At 37.3% G+C, this 20,488-nt stretch overlaps 1 protein-coding gene across 6 annotated transcripts in view; it reads left to right on the top strand.

Moving 5' to 3' along the window:
* SLC35A1 (solute carrier family 35 member A1) overlaps positions 1–19,130 on the top strand; it is a 44,279-nt gene extending 25,149 nt beyond the window's left edge. For all 6 annotated transcript variants that reach the window (XM_082473987.1, XM_082473988.1, XM_082473984.1 and 3 more), the window contains 6 exons: positions 5,493–5,652; positions 5,844–5,996; positions 11,007–11,073; positions 13,115–13,291; positions 13,747–13,881; positions 15,840–19,130. In XM_082473987.1, the coding sequence (XP_082330113.1) occupies positions 5,493–5,652; positions 5,844–5,996; positions 11,007–11,073; positions 13,115–13,291; positions 13,747–13,881; positions 15,840–15,967 (820 nt within the window). In that variant the 3' untranslated portion in view covers positions 15,968–19,130. The remainder of the gene's footprint in view (positions 1–5,492; positions 5,653–5,843; positions 5,997–11,006; positions 11,074–13,114; positions 13,292–13,746; positions 13,882–15,839) is intronic.
* Positions 19,131–20,488: the final 1,358 nt, after the last annotated feature.

The raw sequence follows: 20,488 nt of genomic DNA, 5'->3' as shown, positions 1-20,488 counted from the left end.
TGGTTGGCATTCTACTCTAAGAAACTTTCCCTTCTCTCCCTCTTCCTCTCTCTCCCCCTCACCTGTCCTTCTCCCTCTCAGTGTAGATTCATGGATTATTTTATTATATTGGCTGGAATCCATTATTATCATTTATTTCGATGCTCAAATTGTCCCAGATTTGGACAGTGGGATCATCTTCAAGCTTCCTCCTGTTTCTTTTCTTTTCTTTTTCACTTACATATTTTCATCAGCCTTTGAGCAGTTTCTTTTTAGCATAGCAAGATGTTCAAAGCTTATCTTATACTTTCCCTGCCCCAATCCCAAAATCATACATTTCTCTAAGAAGGCTTGTTCCTTTTTTCCCAAAATGGTATTTAGAAACCAGAATCTAGACATGAGGTGTGCACACTGCTACTGGAGGTATCACAACTTCTGGGCCCTTTCAGTAGACAGAGCTAGGTAACATGTATGTGTATACATACATACCTGTCTGTTTCTCTGTTTCTGTATATATATGTGTTTGTGTATACAACTATGAGTTATATATTGTTTGATACCTGCAATTCTGATCCAGTACCACAGAGTTCATTACAACTGTTCCCTTTTCCGTATTCCCTTTTCCAGTGGTGGTGAGTTTGACTTCCGTTATCCTCAAGATATTTACTTATTTGCTCAGTCCTAGAATACATAATAAGTAGATTCAGAACTTCTAAGATACAGCTGTGAAAAAGCAAACCTACTAACTAAAGTTCAGTATTTGTATGTAGTTTTTTTTGCCTTTAGTTTTAGAGCATATAGTAAAAAGACTGTGTTTTAGAATACTTGGGTTAGTTCTCTTTTTCTCCTTCAGTGTAATTTTGGTATTTATTAAAAAAACTGACAGGGTTGTTTTTTCTTTTTTTGGTTTCTGTTTGTAATTAATTTGGAGTTTTCCGCCATCCTTGTTGCTTTTACTTACAATTTCCAGTAATCTTTGGAATATGAAATTATACTTGTTTCAATCAAAAGTTAATTTAGAACTGCAAGAAAAAAAGGGGAGTGTGGGGAAGAATTAATGAATGGCTACTTTGATAAATAAGGTTTAAGGTTTATACGGTCTGATTGGGGAGTTTTGGTTACATGCATTGTGTGTGCATACAGTTTACACTGCTTTGCTTTTTAACTTTTTTTTCACTTAAATGTTTTATCTTAGAGATGGTTCCATGTCTGTACATAGAAATCTGTCTCATTCTTTTTAAGAGCTGTGTGGTATTCCACTATATGGATGTATCACATACACCAGTTTCTATTGATGGGCATTTGGGTGTGTCCAGTCTTCTGCTACTACAAGACGAAGACGTAATAATTATCTTTTTATATACACTGCTGTGCACATGTATAATTACATCAGACCACTTTTATATCGAAAAGGAAATTAATAAATCCTATTTTTGGGGAGGGGAGCAGCTTAGCAGTTGGATGTCGCAAAAGCTTTATATGTGAGTAAGTTATTTTTTAAGTATTTGACTAAGTTACCAATTTCTAAGTTACAATTCCAGTTGAAACATCAAACAGTACATTTAAAAATATTTTAGTTTTTCATAAAATAATTACTATAACAATTCACAGGAAAATTGCTAGTTAGCTGTATGCTTTACTAAACCCTGTCATAGCTATTAAAATTGACACTTTTGATTTAAGTCTGTCATTTGTGATGTGAAAAGGAAATGAAAACACTGCATGTTGTCTTAGAACGAAGTCAGCTTTTTATTGTTTGCTATCCACCACAGCCTGTAAAGACTAAAGAAACCTAGAAGGAGGTGTAAATGTACATACACTTTGGGTGTGTTTAGTAATAAACCAAATGCATCTTAAATCTTTGTACTACTTATCCAGATAAGACTGGAGAAAATTATTTTACTATTTCATAGTATTATCTAGAATAATGAATGAAGCTGTCAGGTACTTATGTCATAGATTATCCAGCCCTATTCTGTTTTTCTTGCTGAGTTTACATTTTGACTGCCTCTTTGTACTCAATGCTATAAGGGGTTTAGGGTCATGGGGAGGAAGTAAAAGTCATGTACCTCATATGATGGGTATTTTTGTCCTCAAATGACCTCATTATTGGTTTTTATACCTAGCTCCCCAAAATCTTTTTATGTGAGTTAATTTTAATTAACTTTGCAGATGATAAGAAATTTGTAAGGGAAATTTAAATTTCTTAAGCTCATGAGTAACCTCTGCTGTATGATTCCATTTTGCACAGTGCCTTGGTAACCTAGCCAAGGATTTTAGGCCTCCTAGTAGTTCTCCTCAGATCAGGAGCTGGAAGAATGAGGTCTACTTTTGACCAAACGTAGATGAGAAAGAATCGGCTTCAGCTGGTTGATAGGAACTGTGGGGGGGGGCAGCAGTGGAATCTCTGCAGTCAACATGGGGCTTCAGCATTCCTTGAGGTAACAGGTTGCACATGGATTCTATTCCAGTGATAAAAATCAAACAGTACATTTAATGGGACAGACTATATCTAAAAAAATTAGTGTATGCTTTTTGATTATACACATGCTTTCTCTTATCTCACAATGTCATTTATATAATTAAATTCAATAAATTCGTTTTTAACAAAAGGTACTCATTAAAGTGCTTGGGATTTGATTTCCAGAGAATATCAGAGCAGGAAAATGGAAGAAAAAGTGGTCTTTGGTTTTTATGTTTTTTTAGTATTCAGAGAACACTATTCAAGGCTGTAGTATATTTAGAATTGATCATTTATCTTTGTCTACTTAACAGTAAAACAAAAGGATAGATGATTACTAGTGTTTTCTGGAAGATATATTGCTATTATTTTTTTTAACTTTAGTGAGTAAAACTGTAAGTTTTAGAGCTGTATTCTTATTAAATATATTAAATTAAGCAAGATATAATCTAATACTGAAATAATTTATTTCCTCCTTTAAAACCTTCTGTGTGGTAACAGTCCCCTATATTCTTTCTTATACCTCCTAAATCTCTTTATTCTACTTTCTAATATCATTATTTTGAGCTTTTGTTTTCTTTTACAAGTTCTTTTAGCATTCTCTGCTATTTTTTGTAACTTATTTCAAAATATCTTGTTATAATTATATAATATTGATATAATTCTAAGGTACCATGGTGAAGCTTGAGCTTTCCAGTAGTTAGCATTCTGGTATACCTTGGCTTCTCTAATATCTGCATTAGAGAAGGAAGCAGAAAAAGATAGTAAAGTCTTCCCGGCAGTGGAGAAGTAATAGTTCCTAAGTATCCAATAAAAAGGATATAGCCAGAAGAGCCAAAGACCTGAAGGTTAATCTGGACACACCGTACTCTACTGGTTTTTCATGTTGAAGGAAAGGAGTACTCAGATTGGCTGGTGATGTCTCACAGGCCCTTCATTTGATGTGAAAGCTGAAAAGTGTGGGAGAAAAGATAAAAGTGACAGGGAGAAAAGGGACCACAGCAGCCTTGATTATCGGTACAGGCATGGTGGTTAATAGAAGAAGCTGTTAGATCCTTAAGCAGCCTGTATTCTAGCAGAGCAAAGACAGCCAGTGATAAAGAGATCAACTCTGTTCTCTGGATAGGCAGAAATTCATTTGCTACCATTGAGGGTTTAGAGTATGTCTAAGGAGTGGAGGTAAGATGGCATTGCCCATAGCTAGGGATTAGGGAAGGGATACGTGGCTACTAAACTAGAGCTTGAGGAATTGTATGTGGGAGATAAATGGACATGGAAGGAGGTGGACTGTGAAAGATGGGTACAAACAGGTACCTCTCAGTAGTTCTTTAGGGAGCCACTCTGAAGATATATTAGTATAGAAGTCAGCATTTTGGAAGGGCATTAAGTAATGATACAGTAAAAGCAGTGTCCTGTACTTCACACAGCCTGTAAGATTTATGTCTCTGCCATCATGTTTCCTAGTGAGCATTAGGACAATAAAGAAAATGTTCAATTATATCACCTTGTTAAGATGGTTCTTTGAGTTGGACCTCTGTGATTCTTCTTTTTAATTTTAATCTTTTTTCTCTTCAATTTTATAATTGAGGGAAAACTTTGAGAAATTATTCTTTATACTCTTTTTTAAGAGGTGGAGAATTATATAGAACATCTTAGATTTGTGTTAAAAAAAAGAATGGTAAAGTCTTCACCATTGGTTTAAAGGGCCAGGTTGGTTTAAAGGGCCCACCTTCAGCTATCTAGAAAACTACGGTGCAGACTTTCCCAGTAATCTTTTGGTGTTCTCTTCCTCTTCTGCATGGAGTGTATAGTCTCCCTCCAGGCTGTGTGCATTACTTTTCAGCATGTAGCTTTGGCAGCAAAGTAAGGTCTGTAACTAAGAAGGGCATCTTTTGTTTCTGTGGCCTAGGCCAAATTTCCTGTCTTAATAATTTTCTTGGGGGCTGGAGTGTTCTACAGTGGATAGGCATAGGTAGTTAATTAGACATTATGGACTTTTTGCTCCTCCTCAGAACTTGGGTAATTATTTTTGCACTATTCAAATATGAACATATCCAATTAGTGACTGTTGATTCTATTGTTAACCCAAAATATAGAGGCTCATTGTGAGTTGAAATAGCTCGATCTTCCCAACAAAGTATTATGGTCCTTTTAAGGATCTTGTGAGGGGCAGTTAGGAGCCTTTTGATGTAGTTTTTTTTTGGTGTTAATGCTTATAAAAGTGTTCTTTGATGTGTATTTTCAGGAAATAAATGAGCTGATTTACAACAGGGGGAAATATGAGCCAGATTAGCTAGTTCCTCCTGAGGAAAAATAAGAATATTTAAGAGCATGCATCAATCAATATGCACTCAAGTAGTAAGCTTTATGTATGTTACAGGTACAGTTTACCCTACTGATATTAGTAAATTATTCAGATTTCCTGCAAAATTATACAGATACTTGAATTTTATGAGAATATGCTTATTTAAAGATTTACTCTCTACCATATTGCACAAACACGGAATTAATTTACAAATAATATTGACCTGCATCACTCAATTCCTATCCCAAGTAACTTCTATAACTACTAACGCTTTTTTCTTTTGTTTGCAATTTAAATCTATTGTAATGTTAAAAATTAAAAAAATGTATATGCAACCTGGTTAATCTAAAACATAATCTGGGTGAACTTGATGCAATGGCAGTTAAAGTGGCAGGGATTAAATTAATTTTTCATAGGTAATATCGGCAATTCTGGTTTCCTGTTACTCTCATTGTTTAATATACTCAAAAGCCCCTGAAACTCTGACCAGAGGATGAGGATGATAAACCTAATTGTCATATTTTCCCACATAAAGATTGTAGTTGTTTTTCTTTTATGGGGATGCATTGCTGGTTTGCTTCTTTTAATAAATCTAAAATTAGTTAAAAATTCTAGAAATAAGTTTGCTAAATTATATCGATGAACTTAACACAATGTAGCTATCCTATGTGTAACAGTATCTAATAGAAAGGATGATCTTTCATTTTCTTCCTCATCCCTTCTCATTTCCCCTTTTTGTTTTCAAAGAGAAACTGGTAATCTGGGTAGATTCAAGGCATCTTTAAGAGAAAATGTCTTGGGGAGCCCCAAGGAACTGATGAAGTTGAGCGTGCCTTCCTTAGTGTATGCGGTGCAGAACAACATGGCTTTCCTGGCTCTTAGCAATCTGGATGCAGCAGTATACCAGGTAGGTGAAGTAGATGATAATGGCAGGCGCAAAATCTTAAAAAATGTTTTCACGGTGAAAAGATTTTTTACTAACCCTTTATCAAACTATCGAATATTTTTCTCTACAGTTCTGTTAATGATATCAGAAATAATATATTTGTGTCAGAGTCTAATGTTAACCGAGCTGATGAGTTCATTGTTTGTTGGTAGGTGACGTACCAGTTGAAGATTCCTTGTACTGCTCTATGTACTGTTCTAATGTTGAACAGGACGCTCAGCAGGTTACAGTGGATTTCAGTTTTTATGCTGTGTGGAGGAGTCGTCCTCGTACAGTGGAGACCAGCCCAGGCCACGGGAGTCGTGGTAAGAAGCTAAGTGCTTGCTGTAGCTAAACGGGAACTTCCCAAAGACCTGAGCACTGCACAGTCACACTGAAAAGAAGGGAGCATGACTCATAACCTCTGCCATATAGATGCGCCTTTCCCCCTTAGGATGATGTCATTGTTAAGGAGAGCAATACCTCCGGGCTTCCTTTTTGAGAAGGAAGAATGTGCGTAAACCACGTTAGAGACGGGTGGTATCTTAGACTCCATATAATGCACCTCCTTCGTTTCATGGATAACAGAACTGAGGTCCAAAGAGGTGAAGTGACATACCCACAGTTGCACAGTTAACAGCTAACCTATAACTCAGTTGTGCCAACTTCCACACAGTGGCTATGTTCACAACTTCTAGGCCTCTTTTAGACATTTTCTCAGAAATACTGGGCAAAGTTTTCCCCATCTAATTTTCGTGTTCTCCCGCAACTCACAAAATTTTTTATCATTTTGCACACGCATCCACTGTCAGCAGTAGGGCTTACAGAAGAGTAGTGTTTTTCCCAATAACTGGTAACTACAATAGGGCAAAAAGCGCCTTTACTTCTGACTTTTAGTTCAAGAGTTAAATGTTAAAGTACATACCTGATTTTTTTTTTTTAATATATTGTATGCTTTTATTGGTTATTTTCCCGAAGAAGTAGGAAGTGGAACTATAGTGAAGGGCCTGAAGGTCAGGAGCTTCTCTCTGCAACTGCACACTCTTAACTCTTAGCAGATGAAAGACCATGGTTCTCTTAGGAGTATAAGGCAGCTGGGGATGTACGCAGAGCTTGTGAAAATAGAAAGCTCCTTTTTAGGTAGTTACTCTCTGGCCTGGTGGAAGAATTTTTTTCCCCAGAAAGTGAGTTTTAAATTAATATGTATTGTCTTTACATGATGTTTAAACGTGCTCATATTCTCGGTGACATTTCAAAACACTGATCAACTGGGCACTGCACGTATAACTCAGATGTAGAACTGTAAAGAATTTGTTTGGGAAGTAAGGCAAACACTTAAAAGTTAAATATGAACTTCCAGTAACACCCTACACCTTTAGAAAAGGGTCACCTCACCTAGGTAATATGTGTGAAAAGCTTAGTAAGCTAAAGCAGAGTATTCTACTTTTGGAGCACTCTAGAAAGTTCTTTCATATTTTAAACAGAATGTAGCTCCCTGTAACTGCCTCTCATTGTTCCTTGTTCTTGTCAGAGTAACTCAAATCCCTGCTAACGCCATACGAGGAGCCTTTGAATGTTTGAGAACAGTGTCGCACCTCCACCCTCCGTGTCTTTTCTCCTACCCCACGGAGACAACCTTGTTGTTTCTTTCTGTAATATGGCTTCTGGAGACTTTATGATTCGCATTTCTTTTCTAGGTGCATTTATCCGTTCTTTTTCCTCAGTGTGTCCTAAAAGTTCACTCTGTCTCCAGATAATGACTGAGTGGTGTGAGGTGTAGTTCGCTAATTACCTCCTTTGTTCCAAATACCAGAGACTTGTTAAATCAGCGTAAGGTTATATTAGGTTTTTTTTTGGCTGGAGGAGGCTATCCATTATATAACGGATTATACAACCACATGTAGCTGTTTCACACAAATAGTTTGTCTCAGATGTGTTTTGTGCCACGGGCTTCTTCTAAACCAAAATGCAAAATGTGTTTATATTTATTAAGCCCATCTTGTTAGCTTTGGGTTATTGTTCAAGCCTTTGAGGACTTTCCAGTCCTTATGCATTATTAGCTTTTTCTTTGAATGTTATGCTTTCTACAGATTTGACGCCTATGTCTTCTGGGTCTTCACTGAAAATTTTAGACAGGACAGGACCAGAGTTCTGTGGCCATACCTCTGGACTCTCTTTAGCTTGACTTTTTTTTTTTCTTTTTCCTTGCTTAAGAAACATTCTTTCACAGTTTTTATGGGTCAGGAATTAGAGGGTGCCTGAGCTGGCCTCTTTTAGACATTCTGGCTTGAGGTCTCTCATAAGGTTGCAATCAAGATATCAGCTAGGGCTGCAGTCAACTGAAGACTTGCCTAGGCCTGGAGGATCTGTTTCTAGGATGGCTTATTCATATGCCTGGCTGGTTGATATTGGTTGTTGGTCTAGCTTGGTTTTATTCTGTTAACTAGCACTTTGCTATATGAGCACTCACTCAGCTGTGAATAGAACTACTGTTATCCTCACTACATTTCTCTGTCTTGTTCACAGAAATATTATGCAAATCTGTCAGATTTCTTGCTAAACATTATCTCTATGGAATTCCCCTCAGCACTTACACTAGGAATTCTTTCAGTAAGAAAATTTGGTAAGTCGTATTCTTATGGAAGCCACACCATTTTCTTGTGATGACCATTACACTTTTGATGGTTTCTTCAAAAGTTCTCCATGTCACCTGTTGTAGCATTTCGCTGGTATTCAGTAATAACAACAGCAGCTGCAGTCACATGTCATACTGGATACTAGCAGTGTTCTAAGCGCTTTACATACATTAACTCACTTATGCTCAGAGCCACCATACGAGGCATGTATTTTTATTTCCATTTTCTTATGAGGAAACTGATAGGCAAAGAAGGCTAGCAATGACTCAAACTTGCTTGGACCTAGGCAGCATGGCTCCAGAGCCTATGCTCTTGGTGAGTGTACTGGGCCGCCTTACAGGTCTCAAGCTGCTGTTTATAATTTCTGCAGCTTTTCTTTCCCTCTGCCTTTTTGAAAATCAGGACAGTATTTGCCCAATTCAAATTTTCTGGCATAGCTTCTATGCCCCATTATTCTTCAGAGATACAGTGATCAGTACCTTGATTTGCTACTATTCTTGGTCAGGATACTTCTGAATTTATTTAGGTAGGTGTTCTCACAACAGCAAACCACATGTCTTGGACTTTGGTTCCCATTCATTCATTTAAAATCATTATTCACAGAGAAAATGGAAACTAGGTTTGGGTGACTCTTATTTTCTTGCTATCTAACAGTATGTCATCTAGCTGAAGAAGCATACTCTTTTCTTCCTAAACTAAACATACTTTTAAAGGCCTTCTTTAAATTTTGCAAGCCTCCACTTATACTGAGTTTTCAATGTTTTGATACTAAAACTCCTGGTTGGTTCCTCTTGGTTTTGTGTACTGTAGTTTTTTTTTTTTTTTTTTAGTGTTCCTATAAAATGAGAATCCATTGAAGATGCCCTTAATTAGTAACACTGATTTCTTTCTTTACTGTCATTCTTAAGAAACTCTTACCCTCATAACCCATCTTCCCACTAGCTATGGAATTCTAAGTTTTATTTTTTTGAATTTGATTTATTCAAGACTGGAGCTCAAGTCTCTTAACTATGCTGTGTTTGGCTATTGCTCATGCTAAAACGACATGGTTGCCATTTTCCTAGGTTTCCATCACTTCCACTTCATCACCCAGCAGTTTCTTTTTTCTTTTGGCTGCATTGGGTCTTTGCTGCACGTGGGCTTTCTCTAAGTTGCGGCAAGCGGGGGCTACTCTTCCTTGTGATGCGCAGGCTTCTCATTGCGGTGGCTTCTCTTGTTGTGGAGCATGGGCTCTAGGCGTGTGGGCTTCAGTAGTTGTGGCGCAAGGGCTTAGTTGCTCGCGGCAAGTGGGATCTTCCCGGACCAGGGATCGAACCCGTGTCCCCTGCATTGGCAGGTGGATTCTTAACCACTGCGCCACCAGGGAAGTCCCACCCAGCAGTTTCTTATCAGTCAGAATTAAGTCCAGAGAAGCAGTGTCGACTATCACCATTTTTCCTAACTGTAGAGATTAAACCGGCAGAAAAGTAACCAAGAATTTGTCAGACAGACACTGTCTTCAGTAGCTTGAGCTTCCAAGCAGTTGTTGGGATAGATGAAATCTCACACCGTTATCTTTTCTCCTTTCTATGCTGGCCTTGTAGTTTGTATTAGGAAAGCATCCATGTTTATCAGTTGTAGTCTATAGTAGTGGTTCTCAAACTTCAGTGTACATCAGACTCAACGGGAAGGTTAAACAGATTGCTAGGCCCCATCCCCATAGTTTATGATTCAGTAGCTCTTGGGAGGGGCCTGTCAATTTTCATTTCTCTCAAGTTCCCAGGTGATGCTGCTGCTGTTGGTCCAGGCACCATACTTTGAGAACCATTAGTCCATAATGTCTTCTATTTCTCCTTTTATCTTCATGCAGACATTTCAGACCAAGCTTTCTCTCTCAGGTACTTAACATCAAGTAATACCCTCCTTCTCTCAGGCTTATTTATTTTGAACAAGGTATGTGCTTGTCATATTACAGACACGTGTCTCAACCCTTTAGTTTCAGTGTTACCACTGAGATAACATTTATCTCTGAGGAAAGACTGATGAAAGCTCCTGATGGTTAGTTTAGGGAAGAGGAAATAAAGTTGAAACAATAGGTTGGGGGCCCATATACCTGCATCTGTTAGCAAAGTATTGTGATTATATATATGTGTCCATCTCTCCCATCCATGAACTATTTAAGAATCAAAGCTGTGTATCATCTTCATCTTTATTCATTTAGAATATAAAACAGTATATCTGGCACATAGATGGCATGCTATTAATATCTGATAAAAATTCAGTGAAGTAGGAAATCTTACATGTTATTACTCCATCCTGTAGGTGATAGGGAATAAATTAAACAAGTCAAACTGCTACCATTTCCATGCTTGGTCCTGTAAGAGCTTGAGTTATGGTGGTGGCAGAAGTTAAAATGAAGAGGCGGGCTGACTGCACAGTTCTGTGCTTGGGTGCCCATTGTTATTAGGAAGTAGGCACACGTTCTATCAAGCGTTTACTCTGGCTATAATTTGAGGGATAGGTTTTTAACTTAAGTACTTTGGCTTATCTCTGGGATGGCCTTTTGTTTGGTCCTATCTTATTCTATAGAATAGCCATGTCTGATATGGCACCTACTTTCAGCAGAACTATAAACAGATTTTTGTATTCATTTGTTTGTTCTCTTGGATGAATTGTATTTATGAGTCACTAAAAATAACTCTTAAAACATTACTGTTGCAGGTGGAACAGAATCCATTATTAGGGTTTGGTGCTATAGCTGTTGCTGTATTGTGCTCAGGATTTGCAGGTAAGTCATAAAAGCATCATTTTATTCTGTTGTCAAATTTTTTAAAAAACATCAGACTTTAAATAGGGATTGACTTTATCTTGCTTTATCAAACTAACAAACAATTGTATTCCTATTAAAGCTTACCTTCTTACTTAATAGCTGTATAGTTTTATGTCAGCTGTTTTTCCAGTAAGCATGTGGTAGTGTTTAACTCAATTTAGACCTCAGTCCTTATTCATCTTTGCAGTTATCTAAGAATGTGTTTCTGTTATCCTTGACTATGCCCGGTCCAGCCAAGAACCCCCAAATAAATTCAAAAATGGAGGAAGTTAGCCATCAGAAAGCTCAAGTACCTCTTTCTGTTTTCCTGGCACTATCCTCAGTTTCGATTCTGCTGCTTTAGGTTGTTAGTTACTAGCTCAGTATCTGTATTTCCCTGGTAACCTCAAGTTCTTCCTCTGCTTCAACAGATTTGGAATTATGGAGTAGGGAGGAAAGGGGGGTGATACCTAAGAAAACCTAATACCCAGAAGTAACAGCCAAAAGGGGAGGGAAGAATCAAAATCACTAACATCAAATAAATGTGGAAGTCTGGACTCATATATGTAGGGACAGGCTATCCTTCACTGAATCAAGAAGAGACAAAGTATGAATGTTAAGTGCAATGTAAGAAATGTTTTAGAAATAGTTCCAACAGAGAAGAAACTGAAAGTAAAGAGTATATTAGTTATAGCCATACATCTTTATTATTTATCTTTATTTGTGCTATTTCAATAGTACTCTTTATTTTTGACTAGGAAAGTATTTTTCACTTCTGTATCTAGTCACTTGATAAGAGGGGAAAATCTAAATTTAGGAATATACTTAATGATAGCATCATGCTAAACTTTTATTCTTAGGAAACAACAAATTAGAAACAAAAATTGGGTTACCCCCCAAATAATACACTATTTGATTTTTAGCACTGTTTTGAACAGTAAAATGTTTGTGTCCAACAGTCTATTTACCATAAGGTGTGTATTCTTAATACACAGTTGAGGAAATGGTACATGGTTTACTATTCCTCTATGCTTGGAGTAACTGAGAACTGAATAGTTAAATGGTTTTCCAATAGTTAAATGGTTTTCCCAGATAGGAAAATCAAAAGTAGAAATAGGAAAAGCTATTATATGTTTGTTCCATTCTCTGGTTCTTTCCAACATAGGTTCATCAAAAACAATCTTGGTTTTCATTTGAAGTTTTAGTTGATTAGTACTTTAGTGGCAATTCCTAAGTCTCTAATTAACACAGTGTTTATAACAAAAATCTTTAATGTCCTTGCTAAACATGCATTCATTTTAAGTATAAAACTTACAGCAGTGCTATGTGATTTTGGGGGTGGGGTGGGGACTCATGTGCGCTTTTGGAGCACCTAAAAAAGCATCAGATCCTCACCCCCAGAAAAATGCACATAGACACAAAACATATCTAGTTAGGGAGTTCACGGTCCTTCTGACATTGTGGGTGAACTTGGCCTGTGGACCCCTGCTTTAAAGGAAAATGGCTTCACTCAGCAAGTTCTATTTAAATTTTATTTTGGTTGTGTCACTCAGAAAAAATCCTAAGTGGTGATTATATAGGTTATTTTGCAAAGTTGGGAGTATTCATACTAGGCAGATATTATAGGGGTATGTTTAAGATAATTGACTCTAATAGTATAGTGTTCCAGCTGACCAAAGCAAGTCTTTTAGTGGCATTAATAAAGAGCTTTTGTGGTCTATCTCACTGCTATAATAAAGGCGGAAACTATTAATAGTAATATGAGTCTCCTGTTAAATGTGGGTTAGAAAGCTCCCTCTTGGTTATTAATTCTAGATGCTCTGTAAAAATACAAATTGGTAATGTTCGGTATGCCATGCGTCACAACCAACATAATAAATCTGCATTTAATTAATGTAAAATGTGTCTGTTCCGCAAATCATATACTTTATATTATCATATTTTTGGGTTATTATTCTAAAAGACATTTTAGATTAATTTCTAATAATATCTATTTCATATTTGCATGCTTTTCTTTCAGGAGTGTATTTTGAAAAAGTTTTAAAGAGTTCAGACACTTCCCTTTGGGTGAGAAACATTCAAATGTATCTATCAGGGATTGTTGTGACATTAGTTGGCGTCTACTTGTCAGATGGAGCTGAAATTAAAGAAAAAGGATTTTTCTATGGTTACACATATTATGTCTGGCTTGTCATCTGTAAGTATCCAGGAATTAAAGGTTCTGGGTAGATTCCCCCCCCCTTTTTTTCCTCAAGTTAGATGTCCAGTTTAAGCCTTTATAGCGTTTTGAAATTGTTCCTTTGATACTGTGAATACCAGTTTGAAAATGTAATTTTGGTTTTATTGATTTACTTTTGTGGCAAAGCTATCCCAAAGCAATTTTGCCTTCACAATCAAAAAGTATCTAATGTGTTAGCAATAAATGTGTACAGTTTAGCAGTAGACTACATAGCCCTTTGGGCATCTGAAAAACAGTGCTGTTTTGTAGGAACTATGACTCCTAGTACAAAATCTCTCAGATGGCTGCCTCTAAGGAAAATAGTATTTTCCTAGGTAAATTAGTGTGGCATCTCTGGGGGTGAAAACTGCCTCTCCATCATAGAATGTTTCATTTATTTGAGTGTTAAGCTTTTCTTTCTTTCTGTATGCGAGTTCTTGCTAGTGTTGGAGGCCTCTACACTTCTGTTGTGGTCAAGTACACAGACAACATCATGAAAGGCTTTTCTGCGGCAGCAGCCATTGTCCTTTCTACCATTGCTTCAGTGATGCTGTTTGGATTACAGATAAGTATGTCTTAGTTTGTACTGTAAGTTTTTAACATGGAAGAGCGTCTCACTTCCTTGGTTCATTTCATCTTTCATTAAATATGGCAGTTGCTTGTAGAGTTTACAGAAATTCCTAGTTTTGTTACAATTTATCCTACAGGTGCAGCAGTTCATAGTGGTGTGGAATGTGGGTCCACAGTACTTAGGTTGTTTAAATGGTTCTAGAGCTGAAAGTGATCAGGCTACTCAGTAGAAAGAGTGTTTCTGCAGACAAGGCCTCCCTGATTAATTTCCACACAGTGGAATTAGAGTAAACTTGGCTTTTTATTCTGAGGTAAGAACAGAGAACTTCTTTCATTTCCCCCTTAGTTTGTACCTTCCTGTTTTAGACTTGGGTATAAACTGGTTTTGAAACTACAATCCAAATCTAAATTTTCTCTTTAATAAAGCTATTTGTTTCATTTAATATGTAATTAATACAAAATTCATTACTATAGCTGGCATTCTAGGACCTCCTTTATGCTGGTCCTTCTAATATAATTTTCCCTAGCCATATCCACCATTAGTTGGCTTCTGAATTATTTAAGCAGTGATATTGACTTAACATTTCCTGGTGCTTTTATGCTGTGATAATTTTCTTTACTGATCAATTATACCATAAACTAATACATGAGAAAAATCTGTCAACATTAAATAAAAGAAACAGATCTGGCTTATATTTACATTTCATTTTAAAATTGACTTGTTATAAATGCAAATAGAATACCAACCTTGTAGAAATCTTAGAAAAAAATTTGATAGTCTGGTTCAAATCTTGCTTGTACCATTTATTAGCTGTAAAACCTTGGGGAAGTTACTTAACCCATGTCTCAGTTTCTTTGTCTGTAAAATGGGAATGATAATATCACCTATCTCGTAGGGTTGTTTTAGGCAAAGTGCTTAGAACAGTGCCTGGCACATAGTAGGTAGGTATTTTGTATAAAGCCAACTACTTACCATTTCAGTAACAGATATTTCTAGGCCCTCCTTCTGATGTTTTTCTTACCTGATTTGTGTGAATTTTCACTTGTAGCTCTGATCCATCCTTATGCTCAACAAATCCTATGCCTGTGCTCCTAAAGAATATTTGGAAACAGTATAAATGCTTTTTGGTCAGTGTTCTGTCTTACTGATGGTCAAGGAAATTAATTAGAATGTCTTAGCAATCTTAGTTTCCTATTTAGATTTAATTTACCCTCTTCCCCTTTTGGAAGGCAAAGCTAGTCTTTTCTAGTTAGGGATGAACTAAAAGTCATAGCTCGATGTTGTTTCTCTGCATGACATTTTTAAAGCTATTAAGACTGTGCCATTGTACTCCACATAGAATATGGTTTAGTTTTGACATAAGGATTTATTTATATGATGCCTACTTGTCAAGTTTGGGCAAGTTGTAATTCAGTTGTGTCCAGATTTTCAGGATTAAGATGAAAAAAAAAGATGTTAGCAGAAAATGGAATTTTACTCATTAAATCACCACCTCATCTCCTATTCAGAAATCTTCAATGGTTTGAATCATTGGTCACCTAACTCTTTGAATTTTGCTTAACTGCCTTTTACTCTAAAACTTTCACAGGTTTCTAGTATCATGGAAAATCCATATTCCACTGCGTTTTCTTTCAGTCAGCATAGAGGGATGTTAGTATGTTCTTTGTCAGTGGTCCAGGACAGTCATACTTGCGTTCTTGGAAAGTATGTAGTCAGTGATTGTCACTCCCTTGATTTCACTACTTTTTTTGGTGAGTGGGGTGGGGGTGGAGCTAGAATTGATGACCTTTCTAAACCTTACCATCATCATATAGAACACTAAAATTTATTTTCCATGCAATCTGATAGTGTAAACCCACAATTGAAAGTCTTCAAAATTTTAAACTAATCATTGTTACACAGTTTTAAGGACACAAATACAGATTCTTTTTTTTTTTTTTTTTTTCTTCTTTTCAGCACTCACCTTTGCTCTGGGTACTCTTCTTGTATGTGTTTCTATATATCTCTATGGATTACCCAGGCAAGACACTACATCCATCCAACAAGGAGAACCAACTTCAAAAGAGAGAGTCGGTGGTGTGTGATTTTAGCCTCAAAAGAGATTCCTGCTAAGACTAAACCATTTGCATTAAACTAGAGCCTTAAGTCAATCCCAGAAGGTAGCTTAAAAAAATGAACAAAAACTGTGTCGCATAAGCATTAAGAAGAAAGCTACGTGAGTGTATTGCTACAAAGATTTAATGTGGCCTGTTTGGAATCAACCTGTTTTGTTTTAGAGTGAAGGATTTTTACTATTGTATATATAATGTACATATAAAGTATGGAGATGATGTGGTATTAGAAAAAAATCATGCAAGGCTACAATATTTAATTAACAAGGTTTGGGATTATGTTAAGGGTTAAAGTGCCAAAGCCATTTCTGTACTAACTGTTCTCTTGTGCAGGTACCAGGGGAGAAGGGTGACCCGTCCTTATTCTCCAATGCATGTACAGTATTTGGTCCCAGCAGCAGTAAAGACCTAGCTCTTTTCTTACAAAAGAGAGGCAAAAACAAGACAGGCTAGTTCAGAAACAAACTGAATATATAACTTCTCAAACTGAATCTATTTCATAACTCAGACAATGATTTCTGGATGGTGACTGAGTACTCCTTTAAAGTGCTGTATTTGTGCCATTCATTGTCTGGATTCACATTTCTTTGCTCTTAGATGATATAATTTTCTTCAAAAAATATTTCTAATGTCACTTTTGTACTTTTTTTTATGAAGTATGTTTAACTGTTGAGCTCAATAATTTGTGAAATTTCAGTGTTTTTAAAAAAAAATTTCTATAATGTTATGGGAAAATTCAGCAATAAAAATTTATTTATATGAAACCTGTTTGATCACTATTTGTATTGTAGATATGACCATTAAGATAATGCAAAAATGGGCTTCCCTGGTGGCTCAGTGGCTAAGAATCTGCCTGCCAATGCAGGGGACACGGGTTCAAGCCCTGGTCTGGGAAGATCCCACATGCTGCAGAGCAGCTAAGCCCATGCGCCACAACTACCGAGCCTGCGCTTTAGAGCCCACGAGCCACAACTGCTGAGCCCGTGTGCCACAACTACTGAAGGCTGTGTCCCTAGAGCCTGTGCTCCGCAATAAGAGAAGCCACCACAATGAGAAGCCTGTGCACCGCAATCAGAGAAAGCCTGCGTGCAGCAACGAGGACCCAATGCAGCCAAAAATAAAATAAATTAATTAAAAAAAAAGATAATGCAGAAACATAAACACAAGCCCAAAACATTAATTTTTTTACTTTCTGTATGTTGTAATTTTATCAAGGTTCTTTGGTTGCAAAAAATGGCTATAAACCTCCTCCAGCTAGCCTTAAAAAAAAAAAAGGAATTTATAAGGACTGCAATCAAGGCTGTATGGCTCTAGATTGTAGGAATTAATGAACAGCCTTTTCAGAGAGCTGCTTTCAGAGAGACTCGGCTCTAACCATCACTGTCCCTTGTGTCATTTTACTCAAGATTCAAATATAAGGAAGGGACTTACCTGGTGGTCCAGTGGGTAAGACTCCACGCTCGCAATGCAAGGGGCCCAGGTTCGATCCCTGGTTGGGGAACTAGATCCTGCATGCATGCTGCAACTACGAGTTCTCATGTCTCAACTAAAGATCCCACACGCAGCAACTAAAACCCGGCGCAGCCAAAATAAATATATAGATATTAAAAACAAACAACTCCCCCCCCCCCAAAAAAAACAAATACTAAAGAAGCTACCACAGATCTGGGAAGGGGAATGTTTGTTCAAAGAAGGGGAGGGAGATATTGGACGTGTAAAACATGTCCCAACTTTTTATTCCATGGCTGATTTGTGCTAAGGAAATACTGATGATACTTTAAGTAGAAAATAAAACAATCTGGAAGATAATTCACTTAAAATTGGAGTCTTTTCTAGGATTAAGAAGGTATACCATACTTGCCAATATAAAACTATGCTCATTCAACTAAAGAAGCTTTAGTTCATGCTAATTTGCTTCTCTATGCATAAAATTAGATTGTCATTGGTATTCAGAAGATTTCTAGTAGCAACAGTTAGAATAAATTATAACAGATCTGAATGGAAATTCTCAGATGAGGATAGCTGTAACCATCAAACAGATCACATCCTACTCATGTTTCCTAAAGCAGGTCACACAAAATATCCTTACCAATACGCAGATACATGAAACTGTTTGAGAAACTCCATTTCAAATGTGGTTTAATGGACTAATTTTTACAAAGATCCTAATTCGATATCTGTAAAGTAATTCCTTGTTATTCAAATGTGTTCAATGCCCCAGTTCACATAGTCTGGTAAGAGTTACCTGTATACAGCCATGAAAAGTATGAGACCTGTTCTCTGGGAGTAGTTGTCAGCTGTATTGACCAAAAAGCTCAATTTTGTGCTCCTGAAATTTATTAAGAACAGTCATAATTCTAAGAAAATTGACATTTTTCTTCCTCATCAATTTTAAAACATGGAAACACATAATCTCAGTTACAAGAAGAGTTTTTGGATGAATGGCACTGTAAGAAATGTCAAGGCAGAGGAGATCGGATGGCAGAGTAGGAGGAAGTGGAACTCACCTCCCCCCATGAACACATCAAAAATATATCTACATGTGGTGAAAAGATGCTCATCATTGCTAATTATTGGAGAAATGCAAATCAAAACTACAATGAGGTACCACCTCACACCAGAACGGCCATCATTAAAAAGTCTACAAATAACAAATGCTGGAGAGGGTGTGGAGAAAAGGGAACCCTCTTTGCACTGTTGGTGGGAATGTAAATTGGTGCAGCCACTATGGAGAACAGTATGGAGATTCCTCAAAAACCTAAAAATAGAATTGCCATATGATCCAGCAATCCCACTCCTGGGCATATAACCAGACAAAACTATAATTCAAAAAGATATATGGGGCTTCCCTGGTGGCGCAGTGGTTGAGAATCTGCCTGCCAATGCAGGGGACACGGGTTCGAGCCCTGGTCTGGGAGGATCCCACATGCCGCGGAGCAACTGGGCCTGTGAGCCACAACTACTGAGCCTGCATGTCTGGAGCCTGTGCTCCGCAACAAGAGAGGCCGCGACAGTGAAAGGCCTGCGCACCGCGATGAAGAGTGGCCCCCGCTTGCCACAACTAGAGAAAGCCCTCGCCCAGAAATGAAGATCCAACACAGCCAAAAATAAATTAAAAAAAAAAAAAAAAAAAAAAGATATATGGACCTGTATGTTCATAGCAGCACTATTCACAATAGCCAAGACATGGAAACAGCCTAAATGTCCATCGACAGATGAATGGGTTAAGATGTGGAATATATAAACAATGCACTATTACTCAGCCATAAAAAAAAGAATGAAATAATGCCATTTGCAGCAACATGGATGGACCTAGAGATTATCATTCTAAGCAAAGTAAGTCAGAAAGAGAAAGACATACCTTATGATACCTCTTATATGTGGAATCTAAAATATGACACAGATGAACATATCTACAAAACAGAAACAGACTCACAGACATAGAGAACAGACTTGTGGTTGCCAAGGTAGGGAAGGAATGGGAGTCTGGGATTAGCAGATGCAAACTATTATACATAGGATGGATAAACAACAAGGTCCTACTGTATAACACAGGGAACTATATTCAATATCCTGTGATGAACCATAAGTGGAAAAGAATATGAAAAAGAATATGTATAACCAAATCACTTCACTGTACAGCAGAAATTAACAACACTGTAAATCAACTATACTTCAATAAAAAATTATTTAAAAACTAAAAAAAAAAAATCCTATCTATCTATGTATATCTACATGTGGAACAGTCTCACTGAAAACTAACTGGAAACTGGCAGAAAGACTCCTGTATAGCCAAGGCTGTAAGAAAGATCCACACAGAATCGGGTAGGAAGGGAAGAGAAGTGAGCAGGTTGGGACTTGTGCCCCAGGGAGGGGACTCAGAAAAAGGGAGATCACACGGGTGGAGATCCTCCCTGGAAGTGAGCAGTTCAAGCCACATATTGGGCACCCCAGCCCTGGGTCCGGCACAGGGAAGGCAGCCCCCTGGCTGGTCCGAGGGCTGGTGGGACAGGAGGGCTGTGGGAAGCCTGGACACTGCTCACGAGGAGTGTGCACACTTGCGCACAGACACAGTAGGGGACTTTTACTCCCACTGTTGGTGGGAATGTAAATGGGTGCAGCCACTTTGGAAAACAGTGTGGAGACGCCTCAAAAAACTAAAAATAGAACTACCATATGACCCAGCAATTCCACTCCTGGGTATATATCTGAAGAAAACAAAAACACTAATTCAAAAAGATACATGCACCCCAATGTTCATAGCAGCACTGTTTACAATAGCAAAAATATGGAAGTAACCTAGTGTCCGTCAACAGAAGATGTGCTGTATATACATGAATATTAGCCATAAAAAGAATGAAATTTTGCCATTCCCAACAACGTGGATGGGCCTAGAGATTATGCTTAGTGAAATAAGTCAGAGAAAGACAAATACTCCGTTATCCCTTATATGTGGAATCTAAGAAATAAAACAAACAAATGAATATAACAAAA

This window comes from Balaenoptera physalus, assembly GCF_965194825.1.
Source record: "Balaenoptera physalus genome assembly, chromosome: 9".
Classification (NCBI taxonomy): Eukaryota; Metazoa; Chordata; class Mammalia; order Artiodactyla; family Balaenopteridae; genus Balaenoptera; species Balaenoptera physalus.
Note: the sequence above shows the minus strand (reverse complement) of the source record. Positions and strands in the feature narration are given on the sequence as shown.